General features: G+C 37.0%; 1 protein-coding gene across 6 annotated transcripts in view; it reads right to left on the bottom strand.

Annotated features, from left to right (window-relative positions):
- The window catches only part of LOC106869316 (choline transporter-like protein 2), a 160,334-nt gene that overhangs the window by 51,160 nt on the left and 89,391 nt on the right, over positions 1–19,783 (bottom strand). Inside the window, exon 1 of one of the 6 annotated variants that reach the window (XM_014915011.3) lies at positions 18,425–18,951. The exons of 4 other annotated variants lie outside the window; for them this stretch is intronic. In XM_014915011.3, the coding sequence (XP_014770497.1) occupies positions 18,425–18,455 (31 nt within the window). In that variant the 5' untranslated portion in view covers positions 18,456–18,951. Of the gene's footprint in view, positions 1–6,775; positions 7,462–18,424; positions 18,952–19,783 lie in introns of those variants that run through there. One more of the 6 variants, XM_014915010.3, reaches the window with a different exon arrangement.

The following is a 19,783-nucleotide window of genomic DNA, read 5'->3' as shown; positions in this document are numbered from 1 at the left end:
GGTCAAAAGACAGATCAGTTCATTGAGGAGGTTACAAATAGATATTAAAACTCATATGGAATGAACTCCCAAAACAGGGATGGTGTAGTAACATTGGAAGTTACCTTCCTACAATCTAGGATCCAGAAATTCCTCAAAAGAATCCACAGAAATCATCTCCTGTGGTTTGTTACTTTGGAGTTTCCATTGCATGTAGCCACTCATTCAAACATGCCAAAACTGTTGTGTCTCTACCAATTTGTACCTGTTTGATGGAATGGTTGCATGCTGAATAAAATTCCCAAATGCAAGTCACTGGAATGGTCACTGGAATGGTCTAAATAAGCTATACACATATATAATAATAATAATAATAATAATAATAATAATAATAATAATAATAATAATAAGGATTATGATGAAGTAGCATTAGCATTCACATTTATATATAAATACAGCCTCAAATAGACATACATATGTTTTGACTGCAAAACTAGTATACATTTAGAGAAATCCCTTATTAATTACCAATATATATATTAAAATTATAATTAAGGGTATCTAAGAGATACCACCATGCTTGGAATAGCAGCCAAAACTTGACTCTAAAACCACATTAAATGTTCATACAGCACCAGGAGAGAAGACAAAGAGACAAAATAAACTACCAAAGAAATTACTGAATAATTCCAGATCCCGGATTTCTGGCTCTGCATAAGAAATGTTCTGCCTTCATCGGTGGAATATACTCAGATAGCCCATAAATACAGATACAAATATTACTTTACAAAATTTACTGAGTGCTTTTTTGTGCACAAGTGGGATTGCCATGAAAATTGCAAAACAGAAAAAAAAAAACAAAAAAAAAAAACAAGGAAAGGGAAGAAGTCCCACTACTATGAGGAAGTATTTAAGTGGGGAAAGTGAAGGTGAGTGGCTTTATTCCAGGTGTTGAAAGGCTAACATATGATAGAAGGACAAGCACAAGTGTCTTGCTGTAGAGGAGATACATAGCTGAAGGAGATAAAAAGCAAGGTAATGATGAGGTGTTACAGCAAAATCTTAAGTTACAAGGTGAGCTTAGAAGATACAGACAGTGAATGCTTTCATAAGAGTGTGTGTGTGTGGAGGGGGTGTTTACAGGTTTGCTGCTCTTAAGCATTTCATTGACAATCTATGTCACATGTTTACTTAACCAAATCATACCAAATACAGTAAATGTGGGATGTCTATTAGTCAGAGCAGTGTTGCTTTGTCCCAGGTAGAGTCTTGCATGTACGAACAGAGAATCTAGCTGTGACCAAATATTTTTTCGTTTCAGTCAATGTTATCCAATGTCTTTCTTTTTTTTATGCTCTGAACACAGAGGTTTTCTTTAGTTGTAGTTGGAATAACTGTTTTTAAGGTTGGATACTAGCTAACTTATCATGAAGTAGGACTGGCACCTATTTTACTTTTTCTTCGTTTATGAGGAGGTCCATGAGTTAGTGGTTAGGGTGTTGCACTTATGATCCTAAGAATGTGCTTTTGATTCCTGGACTGGGTAATATATCATGTTCTAGAGCAAAACAATAGATTTCCAGTTGCACCACTCCACTCAGCTGGCAAAAGAGAGTAATCCAGTGACAGACTAACATCCCATCCAGGAGGAGGAGTTGCCAGTACCGCCTGACTGGCCTTCGTGCGGGTGACACATAAAAGCACCCACTACACTCTCTGAGTGGTTGGTGTTAGGAAGGGCATCCAGCTGTAGAAACTCTGCCAAATCAGATTGGAGCCTGGTGTTGCCATCCGGTTTCACCAGTCCTCAGTCAAATCGTCCAACCCGTGCTAGCATGGAAAGTGGACGTTAAACGACGATGATGATGACGATGATGATATATATATATATAAATATATATATATATATATATATATATATATATATATATAAGTTCAAAAAAGGAAAACAACAACAAAAAACAACAACGCGAGGACGTGATACAGATTGTGTTACTGGACGCTCGGGAAAGGAAAGAAAGAGAATTTGACGTTTCGAGCGGAGCTCTTTGTCGGAAACATAGGAAAGTCCAAAGAAGGGAAGACAGAGGAAGAAAAAATCACCAACGATATCCACGAGGTTATATATATATATATATATATATATATATATATATATATATATATTTACCTGATAGACTGAAATAAGAAAGATAAGAGCCTTATTCAAGATGTAACTGATAGAATAGCCATACTAAGATTTGAACCTATAACTAAGTAGTTCACAGTCCAATACTTTTAATCTAGGCAAGGAATCAATATTTATGAGACACAGTTGTGCTAAAGAGTATTTTAAAACTATCCCATTTCACAAGTTATAAGTATCTCAGTAGTGGTATAATTAAGAAAAAAAAAATATTGCTTGGAGGCAGAGGAAACTTATAGGATTAAGAGATTTTTATCTGCCAGGAAGACAATCTGATAATTGCATACATGACAAGAGCTATAAAATAAAAAAGGAAATCCTAAAAGGAAGTGAACGGAAGCGGTTCTTTAGAAATCTTTATTTTAGAGCCATGCACATAGCTTGATGGCTATCTTAGGAATTACAAGTCAATAGTGTAATAAGGAAAGATATATAATGAATGGTAACTCAACTAAACTGTCTATATACTAGTGTAAAAAAATTTTGTAAATTACAAAAATTAACTGCTTCCTGCAAAATTCACATCATCTTATAATCTATGCACCAATAATGATGTCCTTACTTTGTCTACTAGAAAGACATAATAGCCAAAATTTCCTTAAGTCACATCTGTACTGTCTTGAGCCCCCACCACCACCACAAATCCCATGTTGAACAATTTCCTAGATATATAAAAAAAAGACAGGATGATCATAGCTGGAACATGCTTATTCCTAGATCTGCTCGCTCAAGGCTAACTCAGGGTTAAACAGGAACAGCAGCATCTTCCAGATCTATATATCTATTTTAGTAAACGAATTAAAATATATTTCACCCGCTAAAATACCTTAGAAAACTTTTGTATATCCTTTACTTACAATTTCTATCTATAAAATTTCATTCATGTAGTATTGGTCAACTCAGCACTATAATACAATATACTTGCTCAAAGTGCCACACCATGGGACGAAACCAAAACACTGTAGTAGTACTACTAACTTCACTACTATACTAAGGCTTTCATACTAAGGAGTTCATACTAAGGAGTTCATACTAAGGAGTTCATACTAAGGAGTTCATACTAAGGAGTTCATACTAAGGAGTTCATACTAAGGAGTTCATAATCATGTAGTTAGTAATCCAGCACCTAAATTCTGTCCCTTGACATTAATGGTATGGAGAAAGATATGGACATTGTAAATTTCCTTTTCTCCTCCTCTATAGATACTTATCAGGTTTCATCCCAAAACACAAATCAGTTTTATGGTTATAATAATTTCTTAATTTCAAAACCAATGACAGTTTACTCTCTCTTGTACACCCCCACACAATTTTATTTTTCTCTTTCTAGACCAAACAGGTTTGCTTTTCCACACTTCAATGAATCTAACATGCTTACTTTTTAGTGCATAACCCACATTCTCTATACTGTTTTGTATTAACCCAATCCATACATTTTGATTTTTCATTACTCTCTTTACTCTTTTACTTGTTTCAGTCAGTGGACTGCGGCCATGCTGGAGCACCGCCTTTTAGTCGAGGAAATCAACCCCAGGACTTATTCTTTGTAAGCCTAGTACTTATTCTATTGGTCTCTTTTGCCGAACTGCTAAGTTACGGGGATGTAAACACACCACCATCGGTTGTCAAGCGATGTTGGGGGGACAAACACAGACTCACAAACATATACATATATACGACAGGCTTCTTTCAGTTTCTGTCTACCAAATCCACTCACAAGGCTTGGGTTGGCCCGAAGCTATAGTAGAAGACACTTGCCCAAGGTACCACACAGTGGGAATGAACCCGAGACCATGTGGTTGGTAAGCAAGCTACTTACCACACAGCCACTCTTGCGCCTACTTTAATTCAGTACACAATATGAGTGGTATACATACATTTCTTGTAGTGAGTGTACAAATTTGTCATATTAGGATTATTTTTTTTTTGCTTGTATTTGTGTTTTGTATATATGTATACTTCTGTTTTGCGCACAATCTGTGCATTTACTGCACATAAAGCAATTAAGAGTATGAAGACAAGATAAAGCAATTAAGAGTATGAAGACAAGATAAAGCAATTAAGAGTATGAAGACAGGGAAAGCCCCCCGCCCATCAGGAATCACTGCAGAGATGCTCAAAATATCTGGCAGTGTCGGCTATAGCCTAGTCACCCGTATTACGAACCAGGTGATACACGAAGGAGTCATACCCAATGACTGGTGTAGCAGCACCATAGTCAACTGCTACAAAGGTAAAGGTGACGCTTTAGATACAAATAATTACAGAGGTATCAAGCTTTTAGATCAGGTAATGAAAGTCACGGAGAGGGTCATAGCTCAACTGCTTAGGGAGCGAGTCAGTTTAGATGAGATGCAGTTTGGGTTCGTGCCTGGGAAAAGCACCACTGATGCTATATTTCTGGTAAGACAGCTTCAGGAGAAATACCTAGCCAAGGATAAACCTCTGTTCCTGGCTTTCGTTGATATGGAGAAAGCCTTTGACAGGGTCCCCCGATTTCTCATTTGGTGGTCAATGAGGAAACTAGGGATAGAAGAATGGTTAGTGAGAGCTGTGCGAGCCATGTACAGAAACTCTGTCAGTAAGGTGAGGGTTGGCAGAGAGTACAGTGAAGAATTCCGGGTGGAGGTAGGGGTCCACCAAGGTTCTGTCCTCAGCCCCCTCCTATTTATCATAGTTCTCCAGGCTATAACAGAGGAATTCAAGACAGGATGCCCCTGGGAGCTCCTCTATACTGATGACCTTGCACTAATTGCTGAGTCACTATCACAATTAAAGGAGAAGTTTCAGGTATGGAAGCAAGGACTAGAATCGAAGGGCCTTAGAGTCAACCTAGCTAAAACCAAAGTCCTCATAAGTAGGAATGCAGACAAAACACAAACCCCTTCGGGTAGATGGCCCTGCTCAATCTGTAGAAAAGGAGTGGGAAGTAACTCTATAAGATGCACCCAGTGCAAGCTATGGACACATAAGAGGTGCAGCAATATCAAAGGAAGGTTAACTAGGAAGTTAGTTTTTATTTGCAGCAGATGTTCTGGAGCTATAAATACTGGGAATGTGCAGAAAACAACTTCTGCCACATTCCAGGGAGAAAAACTAGAAGTGGTTGATAGCTTCCGCTATCTTGGTGACCAAATTAGCAGTGGAGGTGGGTGTGCTGAAAGCGTAGCTGCTAGAATTAGAATAGCCTGGGCAAAGTTCAGAGAGCTCTTACCTCTGCTGGCGACAAAGGGTCTCTCTCTCAGAGTAAAAAGCAGATTGTATGACGCATGTGTATGAACAGCCATGCTTCATGGCAGTGAAACATGGACCGTGACTGCTGAGGACATGCGTAGGCTCGCAAGGAATGAAGCCAGTATGCTCCGATGGATGTGTAATGTCAGTGTGCATACTAGACAGAGTATCAGTACCTTGAGAGAAAAGTTGAACTTATGAAGCATCAGTTGTGGTGTGCAAGAGAGACGACTGCGCTGGTATGGTCATGTAGCGAGAATGGATGAGGATAGCTGTGTCAAAAAGTGCCACACCTTAGCAGTTGAGGGAACCTGTGGAAGAGGTAGGCCCAGGAAGACCTGGGATGAGGTGGTAAGGCACGACCTTCGAACATTGGGCCTCACCGAGGCGATGACTTCTGACCGAGACCTTTGGAAATATACTGTGCGCGAGAAGACCCGGCAAGCCAAGTGAGACTTAAATCTAAGGCCCAGCCAGTCCACTTATGCGTACCTTCCTTCCTTCATTGGACACTAAATTCCACTTGCGAAGACCTGTTGAGGCAAGTGAAATCGAAATCAAGTTAAGTTGGACACTAAACTCCACTGCGTAGGCCTGTTGAGGCAAGTGAAATCGAAATCGAGTTAAATTAAATTGGACACTAAACCCCACTTGCGAAGACCTGTTGAGGCAAGTGAAATAGAAATAGATCGTTGCCGTGCCCCTGAACTGGCTCTTGTGCGGGGCCGTCGTAGGATTTTCGAGCGAGATCGTTGCCAGTGCTCCTGGACTGGCTCATGTGCGGGCGACACATGAAATCTTTCGAGCAGGATCGTTGCCAGTGCCCCTGGACTGGCTCATGTGCGGGCGACACATGAAATCTTTCGAGTGGGATCGTTGCCAGTGCACCTGGACTGGCTCATGTGCAGGCGACACATGAAATCTTTCAAGCGAGATCGTTGCCGGTGCCCCTGGGCTGGCTCTTGTGCGGGTGACACATGAGGTCTTTTTCGAGCGAGATCGTTGCCAGTGCCCCTGGACTGGCTCTTGTGCGGGTGACACATGAAATTTTTCGAGTGAGTTCATTGCCAGTGCCGCCTGACTGGCCTTCATGTGGGTGACATGTAAAAGCACCCACTACACTCTCTGAGTGGTTGGCGTTAGGAAGGGCATCCAGCTGTAGAAACTCTGCCAAATCAGATTGGAGCCTGGTGTAGCCATCTGGTTTCACCAGTGCTCAGTCAAATCGTCCAACTCATGCTAGCATGGAAAGCGGACGTTAAACAACAACGACGACGACGACGACGGCAGCGGCGGCGATGACTGTACATGCCACAGCATTTCACTTCTTGCAGCTAATAAAAATAGAACAGAGAACAAAGTTTGTATTATTCTTACCCTCTGCATTTCCTTCTTCTTTCATGTTTCCACTCATTTGTTACCCTTTTCAAATATCTTTTTTTTTTGTTTTTCTTTTTTCAAATTGTCAGTCAGCACACCTCAATATTCATCGTTGTAATACTTATTTTCCCTCTTTTTTGACTGTGTGTAGTCGAGTTTTATTCTGCAGTCGTCTTTTGTCCTTTGCCTTGCTCACTTATGTCTTCTCACTCAACATTATATTCACTTGACCTGGCCCTCACCAACCTGTTTATATTTCATAGATTTCACCACTTGCTATTAACTTTTACCCTCCCATTGCTTTATTTCCTTTCACACTACTCACACTAACTTTTCCCTCCTCTCCCTACACTAACCCTATCATATTACTCTAGCACAGTCATAGGCAACCTTTAACCCACATGAAAAATTATCTTCACTTTCTTTTAGTATTGCAGCCTACCTGATGAGGAGCCATATCTCACGCAGGTTGCCACTTGGAAAAGGTTGCCCATGCCTGCTCTAACACCTCTTTCTTTTGCCATTCACTGTTTGGATTTAACTTCTATTTACTCTCTCTCCTGAGGAATGACAAGCAGCTGAAATGTCAAATTTTTTCGTTCATCATAGCAAATCAACTCACTCTAATTGTTTTTCTCTAAACTTCTATCAGCTAATAGAGTACTGCAAGATTTTTATTGACTGATCTTAGGTAGCTCTAGTTATCATCCAGCCATCAACAATATGTAATTACACATATGGTGTTGTTTATTCATTCTCACAAACCACTAGTTGGTTACACAGCTGTCCTTTTTTTCACAAATGACATTCTAGATTAAATTTGAATGAAAGGTTTTAACAACAGAAGTACTTTATTTGACTATAAGACAAATATACTGTCCGGAAAAGTTTTAAGTTATGTGATAACTTGGTCAACATAGATGTGGTGTTTGATAATAATAATGGCTGATCAAACCTAAATGTGATTCTGAATTTGTGATTAAGTCACCCTATTTAATATGGATAATTTTATGCAAGCATCAAGTATTAAAGTTCAAATGCTTTTATTTTTTTTTTTCACTCCAAGATTCATATCTGTAGAGAAGCAAAGACAGATCATCTAACCTACAGAACTTGTACTTAGGTGACTGAAAGCTTTTGGCATTTTATCTGTTGTACTCCCAGTATTTATTTGGGTGTCTAAGATTTGTGATTAGTGCCAAATGCCTCTGTTACCATTGTGAGCAACCACAATTTTTTAGCAATTCACATAGCTCATTGACTATATATTTGTTTGATTTCATTCTGTAATAGGTTTCATGCATTTTAAATGCATGTTTGAATTACACTGTGTTTGATTTGGTGTACTTACATAAAAGATAGAATATAGATGTTATATCAATAAATAACGTGTTTCTAACATTTTTGTTTTTCCATACAAAACATAACTACATTTCAATACTTATACACCAATGTAGTGAATGTCAAGGACAAACAGAAATCAGTTAAATTCTAGTTAGTAGCTGAAATTTCATTTTGTTTTATTGTTAAAACGGCAGAGAAATTTTGTCTGTATCCAGATTTGAAACTGCCTGAATACAAACTCTAAAAATTCATCTGCAGAAAGACAAAAGTTTAAGTATTATTAGATCAAAATAATTATTTAATATAAAATGCATACGTAAGAATTTGCATTAAAAAAAATTCTTTCTTTGTTAGCTAAGAAACCCACAAGATTTTCTGCATCAGATTTTCCTCTAATACTAAACAAAAAAATATTCTCTAGTCTTGCTTTAAAAGGTTTTGAAGATTATTACTGTTGTATTGTAAAATGATTTTTGTTCTTCAATGTCTCACAAATTTAGAGCCAAATAGGAAGCTTGCATCTACTAAAAAACCTCAGTGAAATTATAGGTTTGTCTTACATAGTAAATGCATTATATAATATTTAATTATTGCAGTTTACATCTGAAAATTTCATTTAAAAGACTGACATCTAATTTGGGGCAAATATGGTATATATGATGCGTGAATTAACTTGTCTACTTACTTTATACTTTTTGAAATAGTGCATGAATTCCTTTTCACAACCAGATACTGACTTTGTCAAAAGATTATCTTAAGATTCTAATAACACTTTATTTTACAATGCAACACATTAATAAAGACAGTATAGGTTCATGACTTCAACACAGAAATTAATCAACTGAATCTCTCTTGGTTATACATATACCTTACTCACTAAGGTCAGAGAAATGTTCAGTCTCTGCTGGTGACTAAGATGAGGTACCAACCTGAAAGGTTTAGGGGAACAAGACAAAACCAGCACCTATTTTTAAAGTCTGGTACATATTCTATTGGCCTCGTTTGCTGAACCATTAAGTTATAGGGACATAAACAAACCAGCATTGGTTATCAAGTCATGGCAGATTGACAAACACAAAGACATACATATAGACATGACAAGCTTCCACATGATTTCCTATCAACCAAATTCATTCACAAAGCATTGGTTGATCTGGAGCTATAGTAGATGATTGCCCAAAGTGATTGCAATGCAGTGGAACTAAGCCCAAAACTATGTGATTGAAAAGTGAGCTCTTTAACCTCACACCCATACCTATTGTGCAAATTAACTAATTAGCAAGAAATATGTTTACTTCTAAAGATATATACATTATTAGTGACTTTGCTCCTACCATAATCATTAATGCCAGTTTATCCAGGCTGCAATTATTTTGGTCTCCCAGTACTATTTGGCACCAGCAAACTTAGCTGAGAAATGTCAAAGTCAACTGTTTCATGAGATATTAATTTTGTACTTTGTATACTGTATGTTAATTTTCATAGGACACACACTACAAAAGTATGGTTACCAAAAGATTTGTTTCTCAGAATTTATAAATCAAGTATCAATGCTACAACAGTTGTAATGAGCTAAGTTTCTGTATAAGCAACACTAAATGCTGAGTAAAAGTCAAATGACTGAAGAAAGTTTTAAGCTGTGATAAGTATATTTTATAATTATGAAATTTACTTCTCAAATTCCCACATGCAATGTTCCAAAACCATACAATCAAATAAATATCTACAACATTCTGGAATATTGATGTAAAGTCTCCAGTTTTTGTATATACAGATTTTTTTTTTGTTAACATAAGAATAATTGCTTTTTTTTTTTTGTTTGTCTGGTAAATCATGTTAATATAGTTAAAGTATATAGTGTAGCAACAATAAAGACAAGGTTTTATGTCAGTATTATAATAGGTTTCAGTTCAGTGTTATCAACAAGAACAATTAGATGAATATGTATCACCATGAGCAAAGATTTCAGTTAACATGAGTGAAGCATGAACTATATTTGCTGCATAAGTATAAGGCTGCAGATTTTTAGAGAGAAGAGATTATTATTTCTTTATAGAAAATAAAACTAAAATGTTGATACAATTTACTGTTGTAGTTTGAGAAACTCCTTTAGTATTTTTTTGTTAGCTATGAAACCCACACAATTTTCTGCATCAGATTTTCCCCTGATACTAAACAAAAAAAAAAAAAACTCTCCAGTCTTGCTTTAAAAGGTTTTGTAAATTATTACTGTTGTGTTGTAAAATGATTTTTGTTCTTCAATGTCTCACAAATTTAGAGCCAAAAAGGAAGTTTGCATCTACTAAAAAACCTCAGTGAAATTATAGGTTTGTCTTTCATAGTAAATGCATTATATAATATTTAATTATTTGAAGTTTACATCTCAGAATATCATTTAAAAGACTGACATCTAATTTAGGGTAAATATGGTATACACAATGTGTGGATTAACTTGTCTACTTTATACCTTTTGAAATAGTGCATGAATTTCTTTTCACAACCAGACACTGACTTTATCATGAGCCAAGCATGAATTATATTTGCTGTGTAAGTATAAGGCTTCAGATTTTTAGAAAAAAGAGTATCATTTCTTGATAAAAAATAATTTTGTTCTATGTATAAGTAAAATACAAAAAAATTAAAACCAAAATGTTGATATAATTTACTGTTGTAGTTTGGGAAACTCCTTTAATATACACCAAAGTCCTCAGAAGTTATTATTTATCAACAGAAGTCATTTTTGTCTGTAGTCTATGCTAAGTTTTATTGTGTTTGTTTTTATGTAATTTCATACATTGACCAATCTAGAACAGTAGAATTGAAAAGATCAAGTTAATTTAACTCTTACTGCTTTCAAATTAACCACTTGTGTTCTCAGTAAAAAGTAGAACTGCGAGAACAATGGACAGCCAGGTAAGCTAAAACTAACCTATCATGTTTATATATGAAAGGTAACATCAAATATACTGCCATGCCCTTTTTAAGACATTTCAAATGAGAAGAACAAAAGATCTGTTATACTACTCTGCTGTCAAGGAATGTATGTATTCCAAGTTTTTTTGCTACAATCTTCACAGATCAGCTAATTCTAAAATGTAACATTAGACATGCAGAACAGGTAGCCATACTAGATTACACAATGTATAAAAGAAACTTATAATTTCATTTCTCTGCATTGTGTAGTCTAGTAAACTCCACTTATGCAAACCTATGGAAAATAGGCAACCAATGAAATGGTTATTTCCCTCTAGATATTCTAATTCTGCTTATCACTATTTCTTCAACAACACCTTTAGTTTTGATAAGGAACAGTATATAACATAAGAAATGTTGTGCACTAAATGCTGGCCAATCCACTTTTATCATTGGTCCCTAGCGGTGAGGTCAGCAACTTCATTAAATCTAGCACTGCATAAAGCTAGATCCTCAATTTGGGCAATGATTCTTTTAGAAAAGCTTATACAACCTGATTAGACTCCTGTTTTTTTTCTTTTTTTTTTCTTATATATATAATTCAAAGGAGAGACTAGTAGTATATTTGGTCTTTTCAATCAGAATTTAATTCTTCTGAATGTAAAATGCTATTGGATGGTAAAGTCTGCACTCATGTAATTTAGCTGTTCATTATTTTTGTTTCCCTGAAATCAGACTGCAAAGGCAAATCATAAAAGACAACAATATGCAGCATTTATCTACTCTAATACACACTTCACCAAGTAGGAAGAGTAGCATGTAGTATATTATATTAGTTGTCCTATTTAATCTATACATATATAAAGACAGAGTATCTTCTTTGGTGCAGACAGCACCAAAGAAAATTCCCTATGGTTGTTTCAGGTGCTCATTATATAACCAAATGTTCCTCCCTAATGCCTATCATATCCATCCAAAATATAATAGGAACAAATGTAATGGAACTCAAAATCTAGAGTAGTATGTCCATAGAAAATCAGAACACACAAGTAAAATATCAACTAAACAATGAGTAAGTAAACTAGTAAACTGCTTTGAAGCATAAATAACTATAGTCTACAGCTAAATATAAGTGTTTCCAGCTACTGAAAGAGATAGACATATTTGATGGTTACACCATTGTTTCTGAGAAATCAGACTAACCTATATGAATATAGATGAAACACTAACAGACATATTCATTTCTGTTAAACCTTTATATTTTAAACAACTTTTGAAGTGCTGTATAAATCACAAAAATACTCTTTAAATAAGGTTTTGTGTGAAAAAAATTTCCTTTAAATAATGCTTTCTGAACATTGGTAAGATGGCTGTGAATTTTGAGGGAGAAGTATGTATGACAATATAATTGGGAGTGAGACTTAAAACATCTTGGTTTAATATCATCTGGCCCTCAATTGCCATTAGGTAGATCACAGTATTGGTCCAAATGCTTGCAATGATGTATAATCTAAGGTTTCTCCTTCCCTCACCAATTATGGAAGGTTGTGGACACTGCCCTACACTAAGACATCAAAAAACTTAAAAAGGACAACAGTACTTTTTTTATTATCACTAATTCAGGAAGGAGGGCAGTTTACATAACCCTTCTCAAAGCCTCTGGGACAAATGAGTGGGAAGTATTCTCAAACCAGAGACCTAGCCTGAATGTTTGCAATTGAGAGGTGCCAGATAATGGCCACAGTGTAATTTGAAATAAAAATGTAAAGAGCTGGAACAAATACTGCAAGTAATTTTATTCAATGCTTTAACGATTCTACCAATCTACCATCCTAAGTTTTCTATTAATAATTGTTTCTAACTTAGAAAAACAATTTTTGGCTTTGTTTTTAACTTAGGAGCAAAACCAAAAAATTTAAGAGAAGGGTATTAGTTAACATCATTGGTGCCAGGACTTATTAACTAGAAAAGATGAAAAACAAACTTGACTTTGGCAGGATTTGAACTCAGAATGTAAATAGCTGAAATGAATACTGCAAAGAATTTTTTGGTCCTCTAATCATGCTATTAAACCACTAACCTTAATTTTGTTATTACTAATGAAACCTAAACCAAGTCTAATTTCAGTTCACAGATCTGAAATATTTTCTAGTAGTCTAATAATTTACATTAAAAATAACCTAATTAAAACAAATGTATAAAGAGCAACTGTAATTTATTTTGAAGCAGAAAGGAAGAAATAAAAATCTTTAGTGGATGTTTTGAAGCTTTACATGAAGCTCAAAGGATTGCTGCTCTCTAACCTCTTCATGATCTAATTACGTTAAATAAAGAGAAATATTTAGGAATATTTCATTGTAAGAAAAATAACCCAGGATAATAGGTTGTTAACTTCATGGTCGAAGGGTTGTGAGATGTACATTGTAACTGATATACTTACATATGAACCAAAAACACAATCTGACAAGTGTTCACTTGATCTGCTAGTAATAGCTGCTAAATCTCATTCAAATTATATTCTACCATCTTGAAAAAGGACAGACATTGAATAGAGTAGTTCTAGATACTTTATCAAGAAAGATTGGTTATGGGTGGAATCATCATCATCATCATCATCATCGTTTAACGTCCGCTTTCCATGCTAGCATGGGTTGGACGATTTGACTGAGGACTGGTGAAACCGGATGGCAACACCAGGCTCCAGTCTAATTTGGCAGAGTTTCTACAGCTGGATGCCCTTCCTAATGCCAACCACTCAGAGAGTGTAGTGGGTGCTTTTACGTGTCACCCGCACGAAAACGGCCACGCTCGAAATGGTGTCTTTTATGTGCCACCCGCACAAGCCAGTCCAGGGGCACTGGCAACGATCTCGCTCGAAAATCCTACGGGAGCCAGTCAGGCGGTACTGGCAACGGCCACGCTCAAAATGGTGCATCTCATGTGCCACCCGCACAAGAACCTGTCCAGGGGCACTGGCAACGATCTTACTTGGCTTGCAGGGTCTTCTCACGCACAGCACATTTCCAAAGGTCTCGGTCAGTAGTCATCGCCTCGGTGAGGCCCAATGTACGAAGGTCTTGCCTCACCACCTCAGCCCAGGTCTTCCTGGGCCTACCTCTTCCACGGGTTCCCTCAACTGTTAGGGTGTGGCACTTTTTCACGCAGCTATCCTCATCCATTCTCACCACATGTCCATACCAGTGCAATCGTCTCTCTTGCACGCCACAACTGATGCTTCTAATGTTCAGCTTTTCTCTCAAGATACTTACACTCTGACGGGTATTCACATTGACATTACACATCCAATGGAGCATACTGGCTTCATTCCTTGCGAGCTTACGTATGTCCTCAGCAGTTATAGCCCATGTTTCACTGCCATGTAGCATGGCTGTTCGTACGCATGCGTCATACAGTCTGCCTTTTACTCTGAGTGAGAGTCCCTTTGTCGCCAGCAGGGGTAAGAGCTCTCTAAACTTTGCCCAGGCTATTCTTATTCTAGCAGCTACACTTTCAGCGCACCCACCCCCACTACTAACTTGGTCGCCCAGATAGCGGAAGCTATCGACTACCTCTAGTTTTTCACCCTGGAATGAGATAGAAGTTGTTTCCTGTTTGTTTACAGTCTTTATTGCACCTGAACATCTGCCACAAACAAAAACTAACTTGCTAGTTAACCTGCCTTTGATGTTGCTGCACCTCTTATGTGTCCATAGCTTGCACCGGGTACATCTTATAGAGTTACTACCTACTCCTTTTCTACATACTGAGCAGGGCCATCTACCTGAAGGGGTTTGTGTTTTATCTACCTTCCTACTTATTAGGATTTTGGTTTTAGCTAGGTTGACTCTAAGGCCCTTCAGTTCTAGACCTTGCTTCCACACCTGAAACTTCTCCTCTAGTTCTGATAGTGACTCCGCAATTAGGGCAAGGTCATCAGCATAGAGGAGCTCCCAGGGGCAACCTGTCTTGAACTCCTCTGTGATTGCCTGGAGGACTATGATAAATAAGAGGGGGCTGAGGACGGAACCTTGGTGGACCCCTACCTCTACCCGGAATTCATTGCTGTACTCATTTCCAACCCTCACCTTACTGGTAGCATCTCTGTACATGGCTCGCACAGCTCTCACTAACCATTCTTCTATCCCAAGTTTCCTCATTGACCACCAGATAAGGGATCGGGGGACCCTGTCAAAGGCTTTCTCCATGTCAACGAAAGCCAGGTACAGAGGTTTATCCTTAGCTAGGTATTTCTCCTGCAACTGTCTCACTAGAAATAAGGCATCAGTAGTGCTTTTACCTGGCACGAACCCAAACTGCATCTCATCTAAATTGATTCGCTCCCTAATTAGTTGGGCTATGACCCTCTCTGTAACTTTCATAACCTGATCTAACAGCTTGATGCCTCTGTAATTATTTGTATCTAAAGCGTCACCTTTACCTTTGTAGCAGTTGACTATGATGCTGCTACACCAGTCATTGGGTATGACTCCTTCGTGTATCACCTGGTTCGTAATACGGGTGACTAGGCTATAGCCAACACTGCCAGATATTTTGAGCATCTCTGCAGTGATTCCTGATGGGCCGGGGGCTTTCCGGGTCTTCATACTCTTAATTGCTTTATCTACCCTGGTACTATCAACTCGGATAGCTGGTTCCTCTATTGGGTTGACATACGGCAGGCTCTCTTTCTCCCATTCATTCTCTTTATTAAGCAATCTATCGTAGTGGCATCTCCAGACCTCTTTCTTTGCATCCTCATTTAATGCAAGCGTACCATCATCCATGCGAACACATTTCTCTCCTACAACATCACTATTCTCTCTCCTACACTGTCTTGCAACACGAAATACCTCGAGTCTTTGGTCCTCACGGCGCAGAACATTGGCAAATCTTTCCTTATCTGCTTCCCCTCTGGCTAAATAAACCTGTCGCCTAGCCTCCCTTCTGGCACATTGGTACAATTCCCTGCTACCACCGTTCTTCCAGTCCTTCCAAGCCTGTTTCTTTTGTCTAATAGCCCTGTCTACCTCCTTGTTCCACCACCACGTTACTCTGGGTCGGGAGGGGACCTTACACCACCCACAAATCTGGTCGGTGGCTTTCAACAGGTTGTCCCGCAGAAATCTCATAATAGGTCTGCTCTGTTTTAGGCTAAACAAGTGGAAATAGTTGCATCTCCTGCTTAAATGGCAGAAACCTAGTGGTAGCTGAAAAGATGAAAGTAACATAGTTGGCTGTTGCAGTTGTGTAGCAGTCATTATCATTATCGTTATTATTAGTAAGGCTGTGAGCTGACAATCATTAGCATGCTGGGTAAAATGATTAGCACCATTTCATCTGTCTTTACATTCTGAGCTCAAATTCCAAAGTTGACTTTGCTTTTCATCTTATCAGGTCAATAAAATAAGTACCAGGAAAACACTGGGGTCAATGTAATTGACTTTCTCCACCTCTTCAAAATTCCTGACAATGTGCCAAAATTAGAAAGAATCTCTATTATTATTATTAGTGTAGTAGTGATTGTAATATCAAGAGGGTGCCAATGTTATCACCTGTAGAAGATGGCCAAGTGATTAGAATGTTGGGCTGACAATCATAAGGTTGTGGATTTGATTCCTGGATCAGGTAGTGCATTGTGATCACGAGCAAGGCACTTCATTTCATGTTGTTCTAGTCTTCTCAGTTGAAAGGAGTACCAGCAATATGGGGTGGGGATGGGGTAATCTTGCAGTGTACTGGTATATCACCCATGAGAAAGTCTTGTACTTTCAGTCATTTATACATTTTGAAAGCTGGGATATGCTCCAGCTTAGCAGTTTGAAACAGATTAACCAATTAGCATTAACATTGTGCCGTGATTTAATCAAATTACTAAATGTTCTCATGTCCAATTTACTATGAGATAAAGCATGACAGTAAGCAAATTAGAAAATAATTTATTGATATGCACCAAAACTAAATGGGACTAAAGAGCAATCCTCTTTGTGGTCACACAATCTGCTGCTAGAAACAGCAGCTAAGTTGCCCTCAAATCATGTACTGTCACCTGAGAGACATTATGTCGAGAAAGGTTAAAAAAAGAAAGAAGAGATGTTTATAAATGGAATGTCTCTGACTATAGGTCTGCTCAATCAGGGCTGACCTGAGACTAAAAAATAACCAACAATAAAGACAAAATTCTGTCATGCACGAAAGGTTTTGACTATGTAGACAACAAGCAACAAATTGTGAAGAGAAATGTTACCCTGTTATATCATGAATAGTTCATCCAATTAGGCAGAGACAGACATGATTGTAGAAAGCTTAAGAGAACAAATAAGAACAACAGATGAGTCACTGACTAAAATTTCAAACTTTATGTACATTCAAGCATGAATGTCACAAATACCTCTTATATATAGATGCATGTATCTAAATGTGTATACAACTGTGTGTGTGTGTGTGTGTGTGTGTGTGTGTGTAACTCTGCATTTATAATTATGAAGAATGTAGTTGTAAGAAAAGAGTTTAGTTGATTACATTCAATCCTAGTACTTGACCGACACTTTATTTAACAAACCAAAATACGAAAGGCAAATTTGATCTCCACAGGGTTTGAACTCAGAATATAATAAATATGAGCAAATACTGTAAGGTAGTCTCCTCCCCACCCAAATACTAACAAGTCTGTAAATTCACCACTCTTAATTTCTTACGTAGACAAAGTTTGCTTTTGTAGGATTTGAACCTAGAAAATAAAGAGCCAAAACTAATTATCATAAGACATTTTGTATGATGCTTTAACTATTTTGCTAATCTACTGCCTTAATAAGAAAATAAAGATTGATTTAAACACCTTTAGCAATCAGATTATTCTGTCAAATACAATGCTTATTTATTCACATTATTTTACTTAATCATGCATTGTCTCAAAGCTTCAAGATTATGATGATGTGATTTTATATTTCTAGAATAATATTGTAAGGTAGGTGTGAGAGGCCAGATCTAGCCAGTTTAGACATAAAACAGGCACAATATTTGGGCTGGATGTGGCTAGTTTAAATGTTTGAGTTGAATGTAATCTTAAAGCTAGATGTTTAAAGAATAAGTTATATTTTATGGTTTATCAAATTGAGATCCCTATTTAACTTTTTATTGTTTTTGAAATTGAAAAAATTAAAACATAAATATGTGAAAAAAGATAAATAAACATAAAAGAGCAGCTAAGTCTATACTGCAGGACTATTGCTTATTACAAGATAAACAATTCCTTATATTAATAATTATGAAACTGAAAAATTACTTAGTTTTAATAAAGAGACACAAAAAATTTGATAAATTGAAATATTAAAAAAAATATTTAAAAAATATTAAAAAATATATGATAAAAAAAACCCAAATGAAACTTACTTTCATTGTCTTCTTTATCACCAAAACACATTTTGCCTTCTACTTAAAATCCAAAGACACTAAACTTATTCAGCCAAATATATATGTGTATATATATATATATATTTGTGCGTGTATAACTCTAATATGAGGCAAATACAAAAAATGCACGATAGATTAAAGGAAGGGGGAAGAAAAGAAAAAAAAAAACAGCTTTTGACACTATCACGGTTTCATGAAAATGAAGAAAAGTTCTAAGCACTGAGTAAATGTGGAGGGCTCAGATTTATGTCAATCAATTGAATTGAATTAGAAAATCCAGTAGTGAGAAAGAAACTGTAGCAGATGTAAGCTTGAAAACCAACCAGTTTAAATACTGACCTAAAAGTTGCATTGTAATAAAAGTAAAGAAAAAAAGAGGCGAGAGAGAGAGAAAGAGAGAATGGTGGAGAGGGAGGCATAGAGGTCGGATTCTATTGAAAATAAGTTTCTCACTATATATGTGTGTGGATTTGTGTATATCTTTCTATATTTGCTTGAGCATGTCTAAGTATTATATACACACCCACACATATATATATGAATACTGTGTGTGTGTGTGTGTGTGTGTGTGTGTGTGTGTGTGTGTGTGTGTGTGTGTGTGTATATATATATATATATATATGCATACATACACACAGAGGGGTGGGGTAGTGTTTTATTTATTCTGGAAAGTTAAATAGGTTGGTTGTTTCTAAGTCTTCAGTGATATTTATGAATACATATATAAAAAGAGAAAGAAAGACAAGAAACAAAAGAACAAGAAAAAAATGACATGAATTAGAAAAGAATTACACTAAGGCTGTTCTGAGGTACTGCCATGAAGGCTTCTAGTTGAACAAATCAACCCCATGATCTTTTTTTTAAAGTCTGCTACTTATTCAATTGATTTCTCTTTCCAAACCAGTAGAAGACACTTGACCAAAGTGTCACATTGTGGAACTGAACCCCAAACCAAGTGGTTGCAAATAGAGCTTCTTAACCACACAGCCAGCCTGCATATCTTATTTCGATTATTTAATCCCTACAAATTGCTAGAAATACCAGGTAAATCTCCTTCAAGATCATGCACTACTATGTTAGAAAAAAAAGGGTATACTGATTAATGTGGTTCCAGATGCCCTCTGCCAAGGAAAAACATGGGATGATCATGGCAGAAAACTCCTTTGTTCATTGGTTTGCTTTATCAGAGTTGACCTGGAACTACAAAACAATGATTGTATGGAAAGGGTGGGTTGGAGACATTTTGGCTCAGTCCTTTTGACACAGACATTTTGGCTCAGTCCTTTTGGCACTGCCTATTTGGTGTCACTGATTCAATGCTGACTTATTTGACATCAA

Source organism: Octopus bimaculoides, chromosome 1 (genome assembly GCF_046866305.1).
Source record: "Octopus bimaculoides isolate indiv1 chromosome 1, ASM4686630v1, whole genome shotgun sequence".
Taxonomy (NCBI): Eukaryota; Metazoa; Mollusca; class Cephalopoda; order Octopoda; family Octopodidae; genus Octopus; species Octopus bimaculoides.
The sequence above is the reverse complement of the archived record's forward strand: the minus strand, read 5'-3'. Positions and strand labels throughout refer to the sequence as shown.